Genomic DNA, 21,394 nt, shown 5'->3' with positions numbered 1-21,394 from the left:
TCGAGATTGAACGTGAAAATCATCTCCCCAAATACATATTCGGGTTTGATGGCTCGAACTCAAGACTTATAGCTTTGAGAATGGCTAATGGGCTCCAAACGCATGATAAAATATGTACGAAATCAAAAGGTGCAGACATCGTAAGTAATCCATATCACAAGAAAATCAATTATATGATGGAACAAGATACGCTGTCAACATTTTTATCTAGTTTGTCTTAGGAGTGATTAGGAGAGTGGGAATGAGAAGATAAAAAAGAGGGATGAAGCTACACGAGAAAGAAAAACCGGTTGATCTCATAAAGAGCAAGAAAAAGGTTGATGCAAAGCCCAACATCAATGCCATTCCCCACTTATCACTAAACCTCAAAACACTCAGGCGTGACAAACCAAAACTTTAGCATAATTGGGGGAGGTGCATAATCATGACGAGCCCACCCCCTCTCACAACTTTTGCACATCATCCTTCTCTTTCTGGCTCCCTATGTCTCATGTTCTTGTATCTAACGCAAGTCAACTCCACATATATGTTTGCTCAACCCATCCCCCCCTTCCCCACCTAGCAATTCTTTCTTGTCTTTCTTCTAAATTCCTAATATCATGTCCTACACAACCTTTTTTTTTATCCATTTATACCGACCGTTCTGTCGCTATCGTCACACGCGTCTGGCTGTGAACGACTGGAAGACGACCGTTCCGGCTTCCGGGAACTGATCCGTCGCGCAGCTCCGACGCTTCAACCCTAGTGGCTCGAGCGCATTTGCGACTCTTGTCCACACCTGGCTGCTCCCGCTCGTCACCGACACTGACATGGCCCCCGGCCGGAACACCCACGCCACCTTTCTCAGCATCCTCGCAATGTCGTCGCCGTCGTCGTATACGGATCCCACGCACTCGTAACTCGCGTAGCTGAATCCCTCTTCCGGTGTCACGTGTATCGTCGAGTACCGGTCGCCGTCGATCCCGTTCATCGAGTACCCACATGGGTCGAAAGCGAAATCGCAGATGAGCGCCCCGGGATTGATCTCCCCTATGCCGGTGAGGGCGGTCATTTCTTTACCAGCCGAGTCGCCCGTCTTCCCGTCACCCGGCCGCATGAAGAACTTCTGCGCACGCCCTCGGTCGAGCTCGGTCATGCACATCTCGACGGTGTAGAAATCCTCCGGCGCCGGCCCCTTGTCCGTGACGAGATCCGGATCACATGCGGTGAACACGTGCCAGGAATGGGAGGCCGCCATGTGGGAGCGCATGATGGACGCCTTCCTAGAGCAAACGTTAGTGGGCAAGCAACCTTCCAGGTAGGCCACCTCTTCCGGAAAGCTAGTGTGGGGAAAAGGCTGGGCGAGAGGGAAAATGAAGCTGCCCCTGGTGTACCTACACAGGCACAGCGTGAGGCCCAGGTCACGGGCATGGGCCACCAGGGGGCGGACCGATTTGAGCAGCTGCGTGGTCCCGCAGGTCTTGATCACGATCTTGGTCGGGTACACGAAGAGGCTCGACTCCGACAGCACGTAGGCGTCCAAGTGGGCATTCCCGACGGCCGACACGACGGTGCACTGGACCTCATGCAGGACCCGCTCCAGCGACTCAAAGTCGATCCGCCGCAGGCCCATACGGACCGCCGCCGGCTCGTCGCCGGAGAAGTGGAGCTCCAGTCGTTTCTCGAAGCCCTCGAAACCGGAAGCGGCCATTGATGATGCTGGTAAAGATGTGAGGAAGAAGGGTCGGGAGACTTTGGGTGGTGGTGCTGCGATAAAGGATGGGGACTGTGACTATAGTGATGTGGAGGGAGTGGAGTGTATATATAGTGGGGAGAGAGAGAGAGAGAGAGAGAGAGAGAGAGAGAGAGCAAGTGAAGAGAGGGCATGCGGGTGTGAGGCAACCAGGAACAATGATTGCCATTAGCATTATGAAGCGATTAAGATGATGTCTGTGTTTTCCCTTTCTCTTTCAAAGTCTTGCATCAGATACATATCTTGGTAGAGGACACAATATGCATACTTTTTAATGAAATAATTCCATAAAAATTAATTGCTAAACCGTAAAGAAATTCGCACTTTTCTTTGTTGGAATCTATTTGGAGAAAGAAGGGGAAGGAGCAAAATCTTGTATTAGAACCCTCTTCTGCCTTTTTCCCTCCTCCTCTTTTCGTGTCTTTTGGCTGAAGTGTTAGTTCTCTGTGCGTACATAATAATGGTGCTGGGTGATCATTTAGGGGCAAAGGAAGATCCACAGGACAGAAACTAGTCATCTTCGTGCCCGTCGAACGTGAATTTCTGGTCTCTATTTCGTGTCTCGGCAAGATCAGGAAACCATCAATTCGCAATGAGCACCGTGGAAGCTCCAAGAAAAGGGTTTATCACAAGGGGGAAAAGAATAACCAAGCAACGCATGTCAAGACATTTTCAATCCGAGCAAGTGTTCAGATCCGTTGTGTTTATTTTTCCGATAATCCATGGGCACTGGCGTAGAGACTCAGATACCTGAAAATTTATAAAACATCTCCAAGCCCCACGAACGGTCAAGTCCAGGCTTGGATTGTACAGGTTTTCTTGATCTAGAGCAATGCACACGCAATCAATGAGATTTGAACATGTGACCTCCAGCTCTCGAGCTATAAATCCTTCCCTCCACCCAACCAATCGTGCCAATTCAAGGGATTTGACATTCACTAAAAATGCGCTGATATCGCATCAGTGCTAATGTAACGCTTACGTGAAATACTTGCTTGTCTCTCAAAAAAAGGCATATGTTTAGAGAAAAATCCAACGACAACCGGAAAATAGAGCTGTCGAACATGCAAGCACAATTATGGGCTACATGTCCCTAAGAACGCAAACAACATTCATGGCAAGAATAATTTCGCCCCGATCCTAACTGAACTATCTTCCATCTTGTCGAAGGCGCTGTCGACTGGCGAGGCTAACCAAAGGAGACACGCCCACACAAACAGACTAAAGATAGGCGGGAGTTACACTAAGCTCGGCCACTCAATCATCTAATCCTCGAACTAACCTTGATTATTTAGCATGATTAATTGCAAAAGTTTCATGTTAATGAACAACATTGCGAACTATTCTCAAAATATGTAAGTCTGCAGTCATCCCCTCCTAGAATTACATCCATATGTTAATGCGCTTTTACTTGACAATGCCTGCTGATGATCAGCTGATGATCTGCTGTTGAGATGATAAAACCCTAGTAGTTGCATTTCTTTATAACGGCCACGGAAGTCTAGCTGATTAAAGCATGCGAAAGGCAGGACGAAAGCAATCACAATAGAGATTATATTTGACATGCAAATGCCATTTCACCCCCACCCCGCGCCCCACTCCCCTCCCCTCTCGCCCCTCCGGCAAGAACTTTGAAGTTGTAGTAAGTGGACTCTATACCTAGTGCGTGACTTAATATTTTTCCTCTCGCGTGTAATCTCATGCGTATAAGATGTTTACGTAGGCATATATTGAACAGATGCATCTGAAGCATGAACAGAAGAATGGTGAATAACAAGTAGGGTAGGAATAATTAGGAATTGAAAGGTTTATGATTTGAGTTTCGGAGTGTTATAAGTCGTATTTGGTACAGATAAACTATTCTTTTTACTAAAAAAGAAACCGAGTTATTAGCCTACAGCCCATGCCATATTTGTTATGAAAAATGATAGTGGGAGATAAGAGTATGCGATAAAGAACTATATAATCTCCATGTATCTCCTAATAAAAGAATATAAGGATATTGAGAATCTCCTAATCATATCTAACAGTGGAGATAAATTACAGCTCCGGCCGACATGTTGAACTTTGACTGCACAGTCATTTTCTATTTTAACCTTGATAAGCTAGAAGCTTGTTTAGGACAGAGCATGGGCGGATGTATCATGAGAAAAGCAAAGAACCCATTGCGTCAAATGAAAACAACAGGTCGAGAGTTGGGACAACCTTGTCCTTGTTCATTAAGAAAGGATGGACGACGTGCCCAAATATCATCACTGTTTCTGGTGGAAATAAAATAATTGCTTTTTTTTTTCCCCAGGGGAAAAGAGAAATGAAGAAAATCATGCGTGGCAGATAGATAATGAGGATTTTTTTCCCAAATTAGGGAGAGCATCCATCAGATCATAAGGTTAAAAAGCACATCCACATGATTTTGATTCTCCATGCAAGATGTACAAGAGGGAGGCACAATCATCATCATAACATCCCATTCGTTTTAAGAGATAGTCCCTCCTTTAACCATTGATACTCATTTACCATTGAAATACTCTTAAGCAATGCTGTCCTTTAACTTACTTACTTTTGTGTTGTATTATTGAGTAATATGATGTGACCAATTGGATTAAAGGCAAATCATCTGCACTAAAATAAGAGATTCCAGAAAAATCGAGGCTTATCACAATTTAAGAGATTGCGGTGGCAAACAAATATCACCAAGAAACCCTAATGGGAGGCAAAGTTTTATTCGCCTCACCAACTTAACCCCAGCCCTCTAAGTTCACATGTGTAAGTCTTCCTTTGCTATCAATTAGATTTCACTAAGCTTACTTTCAATTGGTCCTTCTTTCTTTGTGAGGATTATAGGCATAGTTAGACCAAACAAAAGCACCCTCTTTACTCCAAAAAGAATTTGCTCTTCCACCCTAGCATGATCCTAGCATGATGGATTTCAAGAAATTAATCCCACTGGCAAAAGAGAAAAGGTGAAAAAGAGAAGACTCCATAGATGGTAAGACTCACAGCCTAGGGCTTGCGTGGCGACAAAAGAAGGAGAGATGAGAAAAGGAAGTGAGAGGGAGTAATGTAATGATGAAAAAATTTTGAGTTCAGAATCAGATTTTGCAATTTTAAGGCATGGAATGATTTAGGAGTGACTGCTTCAACCGAATCAAAGAAAAGTAAGGGAAAAGAAATCCTTTAAATATGCATTAAAATGGTGGCTGTTGTTGGCACCACCACATGATGACCACATACCCACATCTCTCTGCTCGCACGCGCACCCACCAAACACCAAAGCTTACATGTCTCACACGCAATACACACACATCTCATTATCCATCTATACTTATACATAGTTTTGTGTCCAAAGAATATGTACTATTCTTGAATTGCTCTTTCAAAACAAGAGAAAAATGAAAGAATCACATAAAGGTCTTGATGGGTATTACTTAGTGATGATGTATATGAATATTGAGAGATAATACGATGAATATTACGATATTTTCTACCTACCCATTCATGTCAATTTCAGGTATAGATATCTTTTTCATTTAAAGGTTATTTGAGCTTTTTTATAGAATTGTAGCATGAGTTACTTTAGCATCATAACACCTGATATTTGAATAGGATGTGCTTTTTAGCATTTGAAAATAAATATGGTGATTCAAATATTCTTTTGTAGAGGACAAACTCATGTTGGCTTTGGTGAAGGAGTCAAGGGCAGAATATATTGGAAAAATCGATGACCCTAATCTTGATTTGGTCCCCCAAAAAGTCGCCTTTTTAACTTAAGCCTCTCTCAGCTCACTCCTCCCAACAAGGATCATGGAGAGGCCCAAGGGAGAAAGAAGAGAGAGAGAGAGAGCTTATGATTGGACCCACTGATGTGTCTCCGACATCCACAATGTCAAGGCCCCACACAACTACGTACATCATCTTGAGAATGTGCCCCAACCCCATGGCACATGTGGTCCATTTCTTGATCTAGGGCTTGAGTGATTCTCGGACAAGAAGGCCCCACAAGAATTTTCTTGCTTGAGAAAATATATTGCATTCTTTTGCTTGTAGAACCAAATACGCTTTTGTAAAATTGTATTTTGTGCATCTGATTTACGACGTGATGGTGACATATGTAGAAATAGGCCGATAAAAAATGCGATTCTTCATAATTAGGAAGTAAAGTGGGTTGGTATACATATAATGCGAATAAGGTGGTCCGTTGATAATTAAAGTATATATTTTTTTTCAGGGTCCTGTTCTTTAGCCGCCGTACAAGCTTTGCATGCGCACAGGTTGCCCACATGTGGCAAACCTCTAAATCTAATGGGTTGTTTTTGGAGCACTAGTTGAGCAGTATTAACCTTAGTGCTACTGTGCCACGCGCACCATATCTTGCTTGGAATTTCGTTGGAGCCCACCATTTTTTGCCCCTTTATTAATCTTTTCTGGATGGGGGAAATTGTGACCACGACAGCTAGTGCTCTGGTGAAAAGTCTTTAGATGTACCTACATGAAACATCCCTCTGAAAAATTCATTTCTGATCTTTTTGCAATGATCAAGGTCAACCCCACATGCTTCTGTTGGCTTGGGGTGAGATGATTTTCAGTCTAAGATCGATCTGTGGATGACAAATTGTAGCATGAGGCCAAACTACATAATTTCTTCGATTCGCTGTTGTATGTGTTGATAGATAAGACATCTCATTATGAATCTCTTAGGCAAGTGATTTACTAAGTATTGTAGTTCATGTTATTATGACGACTCCTAGAGTGTACACCCTCACACAAATCAAAATAAAAATTCGGTATGGTCCTGATATCGAAGTAATGTTTCTGGATTGAAGAAGTAAGCTAGGGTTGATACACTATTTAATGACTCCACCCATTAGTGCAAAACATGACATAATTGCCTCGCAAGTTTTGATTCATAAAGGTCATGGTCCCCTTCCTATAGAGTTGTTAACGCCACATGTCTAATTACATCTGAAGTTTTAATTTAAAAGAAAACAGATAAGGGTTATCTCATCCAACTCTCGAAGCCTACACATCAACATCAACGCTTTTTTTTTTCGCTGGATAAAACTTCATCCTTTTACATGAGAAATATTAACCCGGATTCGAATTATATGATCTCTTATTGGACATATTTCAACCATTAAACTGGGCGAAACATTATATTATATTTAAAATAATTCAATTTGATTATCAAAATCACCATTTCATGTCGGGCCTTTTTCCTTCCACCATCGACTTGGATCGACAACATCCTATGTAAGAAAAAAAAAGGAGGAAAAAAAATCAGACAGAGGACAGTGACCAAATCATAGATATTCTCTCGAGCCCCGGGACAGTGAGGGAGAAGATCAATCTCGATTGGACTAATCTCAATTATATCAAAAAATAAAAAACTGCATGGGCATGCCATGCATATCATTCCTCTCGTGCTCGCATTTTCGACATATAAAAACCCTCTGAAAAAAAATATTGCACTCTGCCTTCTCGATGGGAGTATCAGAGAATCTTGATTGATTGTTCTCTCAGGCAGGCCTTTGATTCTGCTCTGTAGTTCCTCAACCTCTCTCTCTCTCTCTCTCTCTCTCTCTCTCTCTCTCTCTAGAAGCTTGTAAAGCTTCATGATGTCTTTTTTCCCTCTCGTACAATGCAAGTATCTTCCTTGTCTTCTCTCGCCATGATAAAGTTCGGTTCTCAATTTAGCTATCTGATTGACACCAGTCACTCGATCTGGTTGCTTTCGAAAGAGCTTCGTTCGGGTTCAACCAAATTCCTACATTCACATACCGACCTGCCGCTTATATATACCTAGAGGCCCTTTGTCTTGCGGCGGACCGTCTAGTGCACACCGAACGCACTCGAGCCATCATATCTAGTCGGTTCTCAACCTAATCCAGTTAAGAATTAAACATATACTGTCCACCCAATCTGCATTTCTTGCAGAAGTATCAACTCGACAGGTCGAGATGCATGCACATCTTAACTCATATTTTCTTATAGCTCATGTTTGTGTCCACAACAGGAAATAATTGGCTATTGTAGCTTGTTTTTCATTCTATATGTCGGCAGTTTGACTATTGAAAGTGGTATGAATTATGCTTCTTCTGCGAGGTGACTCACCTCTCACTTATTATAAACGACTATGGCATTTTCACCAACTTGGTTCTCCATGTTGTTGAAAAGCTCCCATCATTTCTCTTAGTCCCATCAATATGTTCTTAGAATCAAGTGGCCTATCGAAGGAATAAGAGAATTGCAATTGCTTCATTGATAGGAATTAGGCATTCTAAAGATAAAACTCCAAATGATCATGTGCATTGCACATGTTAAACCTAGGAGTGACATGAAGATGAGCATGCTTACTCTTACTTCTCTTCACCATCCTCAATTATGGGAGTTGGAGGATTCTTTTTCTCGAAAACTTGATATCGACATTGGGCTTAAAAAAGAAGAAAATAACCCAATGACAAATTTCTTTCTCTAAGGGGATTACGATAAAAATAACCCATCAATTTTGATTCGGTGTATAATGTAGTTATTGAACTTTTAATTTATTCAATATGCTCCTTAAACTTTAATTTAATGTGCAATGTAGTATTTGGACTTTCAATTTGTTCAATGTAGAGTTTTTGAACTTTTCATATATGTTGAATCTAGTCCATGAACTACATAAAAATGTGTAAATTAGAGAGAACTAGCCCCTTTAATAGGCTAACAATTATTCCGCTCGAGGATCATTTGGAAAGGGGAGACAACTAGATGTTCAAGAATCCTCCAACCAGCAAACCAACACTATGAACCGAACTCCAAGAAATATTACTGGGGTGCGCAAGGAACCAGTTATTGCAAACAATCGTAACACCAATCAGAATGCTCATAATTGTACGCTAAGCCACCACCAATCAAATGCTACAAGTGTAACGAATTGGGACATCGTTCAAGTGATTGTCCACGGCGGAGGATGGCCAATGTTGTCGAGCATGAGGATGACATATACGAAGACGACTGGATTGATGAGGAAGAAGTGGAGGATGAGGAGGGCAAGCATGTCAACTGCGTTGTTAGAAGACTATTGCTTGCTCCACGAAGAGAAGACACGCAACATAATAGTCTTTTTCGTGCCCCTTGTACTATCAATGGCAAAGTTTGCGATGTTATCATCGACAACGGAAGTTGTGAGAACATAGTGTCCAAGGCTTTGGTGGACCATCTACAACTAAAGACAAAGTTACATCCCCCTTGTACAATTGGGTGGATTCGTAAAAGGGCCGAACTCATGGTGACACCTATTTCAATTGGAAAGTCCTATAAGGACACCATAATTTGTGATGTAGTGGAGATGGATGCATGTCATGTTCTACTGGGACGACCATGGCAATACGATGTTGATATCACTCATAGGGCTCGAGAGAACACATATTCTTTTGTGTGGAAAAAGACGAAGATTACTTTGAAACCGATGAGTAACACTCCCCAGGCCCCAAAGAAGCAAAGTGCAGGATTATACTAAACGTCCGTAAACGTGAGGGCATGTATATGATTGTGGAGAAAGGCAATCAAGAGGCCATTATTCCCATTTTGGCGGTTCTTCGGCCCTTATTGAGGGCATTCGCGATGTTATTCCGGAGGATCTAACTATTGGATTACCGCCCTCGAGGGATATCCAACATGAGATTGATTTTCTTCCAGGAGCGAGCCTCCCTAATTTGCCGCACTATCGGATGAATCCGAAGGAAAACCAAATTTTGCAAGACCAAGTAGGAGAACTTCTTCGAAAGGGCTTCTTGCGCAAAAGCATGAGCCCTTGTGCAGTACCCCGCACTCCTCACTCCAAAGAAAGACGAAAGTATGCGTATGTGCGTTGATAGCCAGACAATTAATCGGATTACTATCAAGTACTGATTCCTAATCCCTTGCCTAGATGACATGCTCGACCGACTTGCGGGATCAAAGGTCTTTACAAAGATTGATCTACGTAGCGGATATCACCAAGTATGCATCTGCCCTGCCGATGAATGGAAAACCGCTTTTAAAACAAATGAAGGTTTGTACGAATGGCTTGTCATGCCATTTGGCCTCACGAATGCACCTAGCACCTTCATGCGCTTGATGACTCAGGTTCTCAAACCTTTTATTGGCAAGTTTGTGGCTGTCTACTTCGATGACATTCTCATATATAGTCTAGATGGTCAACAGCATATGGAGCATCTAAGGGATGTCTTATCAGCCTTGCAGACGAACCAATTGTACATTAATTTGAAGAAGTGTAGCTTCATGATTGATTGACTCTGCTTCTTGGGGTATATTGTCGGAGCAGAAGGCCTTCAAGTTAATGCATAAAAGGTAGCTGTCATCCGCGACTGGCCGACTCCCCAGATCGTTGGGGAGGTGCGTAGCTTCCACAGGCTTGCGACATTCTACCGACACTTTATTCAAAATTTCAGTTCTATTATGGCTCCAATCACCGAGTGCTTAAAGAAAGGAAAATTTCATTGGGGTGACAAAGCAGAAGCCAATTTTGCTCTCATCAAGGAAAAACCTTCCACGGCACCAATACTGATGCTCCCAAATTTTGAAAAGGTATTCAAACTAGATTGTGATGCTTCTAGTGTAGGAATCGGTGCTATTCTCTCCCAAGAAGGTAAGCCTATTGCTTATTTTAGCGAGAAACTTAATGATATTCACAAGTGATGGTCTACCTATGAGCATGAGTTCTTTGCTGTAGTACAAGCTATTAAGCATTGGCAACCCTATCTTTATCAACATGAGTTTGTCCTTAACACTGACTATTATGCACTCAAATATATTAAGAGCCAAAAACATCTAAATCAAATGCATGGACATTGGGTCTCCTTTTTGGAGCAATTTAATTTCGTGCTTCGATACAAGGTGGGCCACTTGAACAAAGTCACTGATGCACTTAGCCGTCGTGCTGCAACACTTGTTACCATGCGCACTGACATTGTGGGTTTTGATCATCTCTGTGCTCTTTATGCTAATGATGAAGATTTTTGGGAAATTTGGGAGAAATGTTTTGTGACAGGTTCTCATGGTGACATGATTGTTTAGGACAAATTTTTGTTTTTTGGCAACAAGTTGTGCATTCCTCGAAGCTCTTTGCGAGAACAACTTATTCGAGAGCTACATGGTGGCTCCCTTGGAGGACATTGTGGGCGAGATAAAACTGTTGCCTTAGTTGAGGAGCAGTATTATTGGCCTCAATTAAAATGGGATGTTGGATGATTTGTGAAAAAGTGCTACATTTGTTAGACTGCAAAAGGCCATTCTCGGAACACTAGACTTTACACCCCTCTACCTATTCTTTTTGGACCTTGGATAGACATTTCAATGGATTTTGTGTTGGGGCTTCCCCGAACCCAATGAGGTATGGATTCTGTTTTTGTGGTAGTGGACAAGTTTACAAAGATGGCGCACTTTATCCCTTGCAAGAAGACTTCTGATGCTTCTCATGTAGAGAGTTTACTTTTGCGAGAAATAGTTCGTTTGCATGGTGTTCCAAAAACTATCACCTCTGATCGTGATATCAAATTCCTTAGTCATTTTTGGAGGACCCTATGGCGTTTATTTGGGACGGATTTGCAGTATAACAGCTCCTTTCATCCTCAAACTGATGGTCAAATTGAAGTTGTCAATCGTACTATGGCAAATATTATTCGGTGTCTTTGTAGTGACATGCCAAAGCAATGGGAACGGTATCTTGCTCTTGCTGAGTTTGCTTTTAACAACACTGTCAACCGTTCCACGGGTAAGTCTCCATTTGAGGTTATTTATGGGCGAACACCACAACATACACTAGATCTCGTGCCTTTGCCCAAAGTCCTAGGATATAGTGTTGTGGTTGAAAACTTAGCAACAAAATTACAATAGATACAAGAGGGTGTGAAGCAACAGCTAGAAGCTTCCACTACTCACATTATAAAGTCATTGCGTATAAACATCGTCGCCTCAAGGTATTTGCTGAGGGTGATGAAGTGATGGTCTACTTCCGCAAGGGACGCTTTCCTGTTGGTACATATAACAAGCTGAAGCACAAGAAAGTTGGTCATTGTCGAATCGTGAAGAAAATTAATGACAATGCCTATGTTGTTGATCTTCCTGGTGACCTCACCATCTCCCCAACGTTCAATGTAGCGGACCTATTTGAGTATTATCCTCCAGATACTCCTCTTTATCCTAATCATAACTCGGGGTTGAGTTCTTATGAAGTGGAGGAGACTGATGTAGAACAATATGCAAATGCCTTTATGAAAACATTGGAGCATCATAAGAGCAGGCAGTCCCACAAATCAAAGAGGATTATGTGATTTCAAAATTGCAAATGGGTTACAATATTTGATTCACGCATTTCCCTTTATTTATTATTAGATTTAAGATACTTTTGGTTTATTAATATCGTTTCTTTAATTTGTTATTAGATTTTAGATTTCCAAGTTTATCAATATCTTTTCAATTTTGTTACTATATTTTAGTTATTTGGTTATTTTCTAGATGATGACCTCTTTATAAATAGGCGTCAAAGATATTGTAATCCGCACTTCCTTATCCAAAATAAACACCATCTTTTGGAATTCTTTCCAAGCATCGCTTTCTCTGCGTCAGTTTGGGATTGTTGGAACACAAGCTTAGATGAAGACATGACTTTTTCTGGCGATCGTGTCTTCAATAAGATCAAGACATAACTTTTTATTTACACATTCCACACCCTCCGCCATTTGTTACAAAACAGAAGCATGTCCGGTCCTACATCCGATCACGTATCGAACACAATTCATAGGATAAGATAAAACGCAATAGATTTTCTCTTAGCCTATCTTTCGTCTCGGACTCAATCTCACTCTTTTCTTATTATATTCCATCTGTTCTCTAAGTTCCTTGAACCCGGTGAAGGAGGGTTAAAATAAGGGAAGGTTGCCACTCCAAGAGGTAACATCATAATGATTACGGAGTCGATGCCCTAATGAGCATGGTGCAATGCCTAGTCCGAGATTAATCATGCCAGCACATTTGATTTGCTGCCAAATGGCAGATTTTTTCAAAAAAAAATTGAATCAACTACCAACGAAATTGATGATGGATTAGAGGGGATATTGAGTAAAGTAAGCAACGCCCACCTTCTATGCTCATGACATTCTATAGCTACTTACTATAATTCTTGGCAAAAGAGATAGGTTTCATGAGCCAATCTATTTCAAAGGGCTTAATGGATCCGTCAAAATCTTTGATTAATCCCGCCAACGACGATTAATTTATTATGCAGATTATCATGGTGTCTTTCTTTAATTTTCTTTTGAGATATGGATTGGTCCATCACCCGATTGAGGAGGTATGCTCATGGACTTCCACGGCCCCGAGTGAGAGGTGATATCTGTTATGAGTATGAACATAAGTATTGATCCAATCCCAATTTAAAATGGGACACCATTAGGTTTTGTTTCTTTGGGCCGACCAGCCCAATAGAGTTAAATTATCGAGCCCAGGATGATACTACACACCACCTCCAAACATTATTAATAATTAATAATAATTTGTTATTTTGATTGTGTATACTGATATTAATAAATATTGTCGTTGTTTTTATTTGGAAAATTAACCAATTAAATTGTTGCTTTTCGGCCATTAGCACGGCTCATTTATCTCTTGTGACTTACATTTTGCTAAGGTAAACTATACAGGGCATCATTGTGGCCATAGTTACCGCATGCTTCAATCATGCGGGACTTTTAACATTCAATCGAGTTTAAATTGATGGACAATAGTTAACAAAAATGTCTTAATTGTGTTGTAAACGAGCATGGTGCAGCTGAGGTTTGAACTGGTTCTAATGCCGCGTCGAGGGATTTATCACTTAAAATTTTAAGCTATTAAGTAGTTTGAGTATTTGTATGTAAGGCCCAAGTGTTCTCCTTCTAAGCAATTTTGGTTTTTAAAGATTTGATTTGTTGTTAGATACGATGGAGGACCCATTTGTTCTTCTTCCGCATCTAGATACAAAAGAATATGGGATGGAGCAGTTTGTTTTTCATACATAGAGGATGCTACCATTTTGTGCTTTCAATTGAAGACCCTTTCAACTAACCATCAATGCTCTCAAGAATTGCATAAACCATTTTTGAACATGTTGACACCTAAAATTTGGTTATGCATTTATGTTCCATTTGGTTGTTTGAATTTTTAACTAGGATAAGACTTAATATAATAAGATATGAAATCCATGGATTTTACTATATCCTATTCACCATTTGGTAATTATAGTAATAAAGTCAAATATATTCATATTATATCATATATATTGATTGACATAAATAACAAATTAGTATAAATGAATAAAAAAAAATTTACAAAAGAAGATGGTAAAATCTTTCATGACACTCCAGCCTAATTTATTTTTTTTTATTTTTATTTTATTTTCCTCTCTTTTTTAAATTATTTTCTTATTTATTTATTTTCCCCTTCCATCATTCTCTAACAAAATTCTATTAAATAGTAAAATGTATTAGTATACCTAAAGTACTAAAGCACCTAAAATATGTAATAAATATACTTGAAATATGTAATAAATGTCAATATATATTTATATTTATATATTGAATTTATATTATAAAATATACTTAAATTTCAATATATAAATATAAATAAGATTAAATTAAAAAAATAAATTGCTATTTTGATTTTTTTCTATTAGAATTAAAACATTATTTATATTAAAATATAATATTAATTTTGTTAATTTAAAAATTTTGTTAGTTGAGACAAATTACTTTCTTATTATGGATATTAGAAAGTCTAGTCATCTTTATCCCACATCTTTCTCATGGGATAACTTTATCTTATTTATAGCCTATTTTATTATGACTTTATACTATTTTGAGCAAGTACCAAATATATGATAAATGTTATCATATTCTAAATTTTATCGTGACAGCCAAATGTAATTTTAGGGTTTAATTGCAAAGAAAATTAACAATTAATCTTTAACCCCCAAACAAAAATAATTTTCATTAGATTGCATAACATATAGGTATTAAGAACGTTTGCATTACCGGTATTAAAATTTAAGAAAAATTTGTATAAAAAATTAAAAATTAAAAGAATTAAAATTAAATTATTGATTTTTTTTTTTTTTTTTGGGGGAGCAGAGCCGGGCCAGGGTTGGGCCTTCCCACTCCACTTTTGTTTATTGGCCCAACCCCTATCTCCTTTCTTTCCCATTTTCCTTCACGCTTCTGTAGAGAACAAAGAATGGGATCGGGAGTGAGAGAGTGAGATAGAAGGAGGGAGAAGCCGAGAGGGAGCATTCGAGACGAGGGCCGAAATTCTTCGTCTTGGCTAAGTGTCGCCAAGCCATCCCCACGCAAACCGACGATGCTTGGCCGGCGCCATCGAGCCCGCGGCCTCCTTTGCTCTGGCGCCTGAATTTTCCGATGATTGTACTTTTGAGTCCGATCCATTTTTATGCCGAGGATCCTGGGTTGGTAGCACCGAGCCGGTGCTCGTATATAGGACCGGACATGTTTTTGTTTCGTAATAGATGGTGGAGGATGTGGAATGTTTAAAATAAAAGTTATGTCTTGATCTTATTTGAGAAAAGTTGTGTCTTCATCTAAACTTGTGTTTGAGCAATACCAAAAACCAAAAACCTTACCTTGGTATCTTTGATAAGAGATAATGGTACAATTAGTCCATAAACTTTAGCTCAATGTGCAATATGATCCATAAACTTTTAATTTATTCAATTTACTTTTTATACTTTAACTCAATCTGCAATGTTATAATTAAAATTTTAGTTTATTCATGTAATTCTCTAATTACATTTTTTCTAAGTAACTATTGATTTAATGCCATCTTCCTCAAACAAAGCTCCATTTCTTTGTATAAGATTTCCAAATTTATGGAGATTGACAAAATTAATATGCTTCCACTTTATTGCCTTTTGCTCGGTCATTTTGTCTATTGTTTTCCTAAATCATAATAACCAGGTAAAATAAATGGCATTCCATCGATTTTCGGCACTTGATAATAGGGAAGAATTTGTTTTCTTTAAAGGGTTGCATTAAGTTCCGTGCTTCCCTTCTCATTTGAATCATTTTTTACTTCAGGTTGCCGATGTCGCGGCAGTATTAGAACGGTTGATAGAGCCTTGTTTTGACCTTGATCCTGATTTTTTAAGTTATGCTCAAGGAGTAAAATTAGAAATTCATGTCCTTATTGCAAATTCGCTTCATTAACAATTCCCTTCACACTTCATAGGAACCGCATGGCCGCTCACTCCTTTCTTATAGCCATCAATCAACCCTTTACAATATGAATCAGGTCATCTTTAAGCCAAAACATTATTGCACGTGTTTTAAGTTACTTCTAAAACGTTTGGGGCGACATTCACTACAATTTTATGAATTTTATTTCATGCATGGCAACTTCAAAATTTAAAAAATTTAGTGACATGTAATTTGCCATGAAATAATATTTGAGATTTACGAGAAATACTTTTGCATATATCATTCATCGTCATGATTCAAGGAAATCACTAGCAAGGCTCATGCCCATGGATTTATTGCACATATAAGGGTGCATTTGGAACCTGCATTTTCAATGGGCTTTGGACACCTAAAGGCATTTTGGGCAAATATCAGGTGTTTGGGAAAGAATTTAAAAACCCCATTTAGGAGAAAGCTGGCTTTCTAAAGACTGAAAGCCTAAGGCACTTGCCTTGGGCTTTCAGCTTTGGCTTTACCCTTGTTTCTACTGTTCATCTTCTTCATTGATGCGAACGCTCGGATTGCACAGGACTACCGAGGGTGGGCAACAAACTAGAGAGAGAGAGGCCAGTGATAGTTAAGGAAACTAAGGCTACCATCGCCGGTGCGTCACGCAACCTCTGAAGGGTATCTAGGCCACGTGATCTGGTCGCACAACCCTCGGTGAGGGTCGAGCGACCCAAGTGAGACCCTCGCCTGAGGTCACGTGGCATCAGCGAGGGCCACCGGTGGTCAAGCATCCTCGACGAGGGTGCGACCCTCGTCGAGGGTCATGATACCTAAGCAAGACCTCATTGAGGTCACGTGGCCTTGGCAAGGGTGGCTGTGCCGAGGGTCACCCGACCTCAGGCGACCCTCACCAAGGCCGCGCAACCTCAGGTGAGGGTCTTACCTATGGTCAGCGACCCTCGTTGGGGCTCGCTCGACCACCGGCGGCCCTCGCCGAGGCCATGCGACCTCAAGTGAGGGTCTTGCCTAGGTCACCGATGGTTGTCTAACCTTAGGCAGCCCTCGCCGATGGTCTCCAAGGGTCGCCTGAGGTCCAACAACCTCAAACGACGGCCGCCGACTCCAGCGATAGTCACTGGCGGCCGCTACCCTTCACCAAACAATTTTTTAATAATAAAGGTTTTACAAATATAACTTATCCAAACACTATTTTTCCCAAGGCTACTTCGGAATGGACTTTTAAATTACAATTTACCAAATGCAATTTACATTTTGAAAAATTCCTTTAACTTAAAGTTTTTGCATTTTCCTAAGGACTTTTCCTAAAAGTTTAATCAAACGCACCCTAAGTCAGGATTAGTAGTAGGATCCTAGATTAGTCCTATCTTAGTGGGATGGTTTAGAGAAATTGGCTTGATGAGCTCGAAGTGAACATGTTAGAAAAGGGCTTAGTGAAGTCTATTCTTGATATTTCCTAATAGGTTTGATGATGGCCCATGTCCTTCCTATGCTCGGTCACCTATCAATTGGGCCCATGTCCTCATGACATGTGAGGGCGCATCATTCGTTAATCTCCATATAATAAGATTGCCGCATGGTGAGATCTCACTCACTTACCTTATAGCCACATCCCTACGAATACCTCATTGGCTATACAATTCAAGTGAACGCATGTTAAGCAGCGAAAAGTCCCATCCTTCAATGTCAAATGGCATATTGCTCTCATGTTTGCATTGTTTAGACCTCTCAGCTAACATTAGGTTATGGATATGATTTTCCACCACAAAGTGCACATAATGGAAATTGTAATTAGTCCTAATGGAAAAATAAGGGCTCTGCACCTGGCACGTTGATCCATTGTCCATTCTGACGCATTACGGGAAAAGAAGACAGATAGTCGTCGGGCACAGAGCCATTGAAAAATACTCTCATGGAAACCCACGTGCCCTGAGAATGTGCAATCAAAAGAACATGGGCATTGGTGGAAAAATAAAAAAACTGGCCGAACTGATAAGTTAAACGAAATTGAGTAAAAGGGAAGATATAGCTTATCTAGATCTTACCTGTGGCTTGAGTCACAAGGAGATGTGGTGCCTGAGGCATGGGAGCAGCATTCGGAGCCTCTGGAATAGCATCTGGAGCAGCAGTCGAAGCCAAAACCTGAAAATTAAGAGGCGAAGGCTCAATCAGAGAAGTAGGAGGCGAAGAGCCGGAGGCAAATGTGGAGGGTCATGGTCAGCGGGAAAAAGTGCCAAAAAAGTTTTAAGTTTTTTGATTTTGTACCGATTTAGTCTTAAACATTTTTTTGGTGCCGATTCAATCCTAAACCTTTTTATGTTGTGTCAATTCAGTCATTTCCAATCAATTTTGGCCGCATTTTACTGACTAGACGTCGGCCGGCTGACATGGCCTACTCGGTACTAATGTTGACAACTTTTAATAATATTTTAATTTTTTTTTTATTTTTGTCGTTTTCCTCCCGCCGGTCGTCGAGGTCCGGCGACTGGCTAGCGGCGACGGTTGGCAAGGGCAAGGCCGACCTCGCCGGCCACCTTGCGGGCAAGGCTCGCCCTCACCGGATCTAGCGACGTCGAGCCTCGCCCATGAATGAGGACTAGTTTCATGAACTGACCTGGGGATTGGACTGGGCTAAGCGATTCTCGATTCTAAGGTGTGAACGTCCTACTCGAATGGTGTTCCCCCTAATATTACCCTTTACATGGAAAATGAACCCACTAAAATAGTCTGGCCAAGCTTCAGACAAGATACATGCTAACATTTACTAGTATCAGAGAGACATCGACTGAAAGCTCCAATTACTTCGTACTAAATCACCAATATATGAGTTCACGAAAATTTATCAAGTTACCGATGCCCTTCATTGTACTTTTGTCTTTGTTCCATGGGACTTTGCTGATTTTTTATTTTTATTTTTTGTTGACGCAATTTTCTAAATTTAAAGGAGTAAAGGTGCCGACGATCTAATTAGTTCTAATTTGTTTTTTCGGATCGCAATATCGACTCCACTGACAAAATGTTGGAATTCCGTGAGACGGGTTTAATTTGATAGCAATGGATAGTGGGCTTAGGAGGTGTTCCTCGGTCGGTCATATTGGAATTATGACCTACTTTTCATTGCAAATCCTTGCCTGATTCCACTGCCCTCTCTCAAGATGCGCGTTCAGTCCTTAATCAATTGATTAAGTCGATGCTGATGCATCAGTACCTAAATAAATATTTATTCGATTTTTAAATTTATTGAATGCATGTCAATTCAGTAACACAACTTTTCAAATTTATCATACGTCTTAATATACTCCCTTCGCTCAATTGTCATTGGAAAATTGCTAGCGTGATGTCCAGGTCATCGTCGGCCATCTTATATAGCACACTAAAATTGATAAATTTTGGATTGCTGCATCAACTCACCATCAAGGTGGATAGGTCATGAATTTTTTTCACACAGTTCATCAAGAAAATTACATAGGAATTATACAAAAATTTAGAATCGTATTGATAAATTAAGAAAAAAAAATTTAAAACCGAATCACCGTTCCTACAATAAATTTAAGATTTTAAGGTTACATCACGGCATGAAATTTTGCAAGAGAGTTGACCGAGATTGATCATGAAGATCTCAATGAAGCCCTAGCGTCCTTCCCCAAGTCAAACCTCAAAAGCCTATCAAACGCCGGTAAAAAGAACATTCCGCCGAGATTTCCCCCCCCTTCCGTTGTCCCCGCGTCATCATCTTCCTCCTCCCGTCGCCACCGATTCTCTCTCTCTACAATCCTCCAGATCCGCCCCCTCTCTCTCTCCCTCCCATGGATTTCTTCAAAGCCGTCTTCTCCGACGACCCAATTCCCCCGCCCCGGGATCCCCCAAAGCCCCCGCCTTGACCCGGACCCGGAACCCGAACCCGAACCCGGATCGCCGCCGCCTCCGCCGCCCTCGCCGCCGCCCGCCGCAGCCGCCGGGGCGTGGAGCTTCGGGGGCCTGATCAAGACCCTGGCCACCCGGTCGGAGTCGGTGATCGAGTCCTACCGCCGCGACCTCGAGGAGTTCGGGTCGGGGCTCCGGAAGGAGACCGCGGTCATCCGCGAGGCCGCCTCCCGCGCCGTCAAGGACCTACCCACCTCGCTCGAGGCCGGCGCCTCCGTCGCCCAGGAGTCGCTCGAGTCGGTCGGGCAGGCCATCGACGACATCGGCGCCACCGTGGTGAAGTCGACGGCCGAGATCCTCTCGCACGGGAAGGAGGCCCTGCTGGATCTCGAGTCCGATTCCTCCGATTACGGCAGCGGCAGGCGGCCGAGCAGCGCCGGCGCCGCTCAGAATCCCGATTTCAAGAAGTACAGCAGGTTCGACGCGCAGCTGCGCGCGATCCAGAGCGACGCGGGCGTGTACCGCGAGGAGCCGGAGGGGTCGGAGGAGTATGGGGAGTGGAAATTAGGGTTTTCGTTGGAGGAGAAGAGAGAGGAGATTGAGGGTTTGATCGGGGAGGGTGGGGTGATGAGAGAAATGTATGAGAAGGTTGTGCCTGAGGAGGTTGATCATGAGAATTTCTGGACTAGGTATTTTTACAGAGTGCATAAGCTCAAGGTAGCAGAGGATGCCAGGGCTCGGCTCGTGAAGCGGGCGATCTCCGGGGATGAGGAGGAGGATTTGAGGTGGGATTTCGAGGATGAAGATGAGGAAGGAGGAGCAGCAGCATTTGGAGGTGAAGAGCGAAAATGTCGAGCTGGTGAAAAATGCGCAGGAGGCGGTGAAAACGGAGGACACTGGGAGACTTCATCGGCCGGGCTTGTCCTGGCTCTGGAGAAGAGTGTAGCTGGTGAAGAGGAGAAGTCGGATTCGGAGAAGTCAGGTAGTGATGCATCAGAAGTTAAAGCCGACGAGAGAGCAAATACGGAAGGCAAGACCGATAAGACTGATACCACCAGTGAGTCGTGCAAGGACAGCGATGTGTCGATCATATCGACGCAGCCCTCAATGCCTGAGGTGGCGGACCTCGGGTGGGACGAGATTGAAGACATGGTTGGCAACGACGAGGGTAAGAGGGACAGTGTTTCTAGTGCGAGCAGGATCGATCTGCGAAAGCGCCTGAGCGGGGCAGAAGAGGAGGATTTAACTTGGGACATTGAGGACGACGACGAGCCTCCCAAATTGTGATGAAGTAAATGGTCTTTCACTATTGAAAACCTTTAGAAACTGTAAGCATTGAGGGTTAAGTTTCCCCTTGATATCATGTCATTGCACTTGGTCTATCTTAGTTTGCGCAAAGCCATTTATTTGTGTTGTTACAACAGCGTGTCTTGTGGATAGTTTTCTTCGTTTTATATACTCTTCAGAGTCCAGCTGGAAGCTATATAACTGTGCAATTGTCCATTCATGATCACAAATAAAAGCTTGGTCCTTTCTTCTATGCCTTCCTCAAAACAAGATTTGT

The 21,394-nt window shown here is 41.7% G+C and overlaps 2 protein-coding genes across 2 annotated transcripts; one reads left to right on the top strand and one right to left on the bottom strand.

Moving 5' to 3' along the window:
• Positions 1–275: 275 nt before the first annotated feature.
• LOC104414933 (S-adenosylmethionine decarboxylase proenzyme 4) lies at positions 276–1,887 on the bottom strand. Its single transcript, XM_010026147.3, has one exon. The coding sequence runs from the start codon at positions 1,688–1,690 to the stop codon at positions 656–658; it is 1,035 nt and encodes a 344-aa protein (XP_010024449.2). The 5' UTR covers positions 1,691–1,887; the 3' UTR covers positions 276–655.
• A 9,262-nt stretch (positions 1,888–11,149) lies between these two features.
• Positions 11,150–21,370, top strand: LOC104414932. Its single transcript, XM_039300101.1, has 3 exons — positions 11,150–11,489; positions 11,612–12,044; positions 19,557–21,370. Exons 1-3 carry the CDS (start codon positions 11,150–11,152, stop codon positions 21,115–21,117), a joined length of 2,334 nt encoding a protein of 777 aa, XP_039156035.1. The 3' UTR covers positions 21,118–21,370.
• Positions 21,371–21,394: the final 24 nt, after the last annotated feature.

This window comes from Eucalyptus grandis, chromosome 8, assembly GCF_016545825.1.
Source record: "Eucalyptus grandis isolate ANBG69807.140 chromosome 8, ASM1654582v1, whole genome shotgun sequence".
Taxonomy (NCBI): domain Eukaryota; kingdom Viridiplantae; phylum Streptophyta; class Magnoliopsida; order Myrtales; family Myrtaceae; genus Eucalyptus; species Eucalyptus grandis.
Note: the sequence above shows the minus strand (reverse complement) of the source record. Positions and strands in the feature narration are given on the sequence as shown.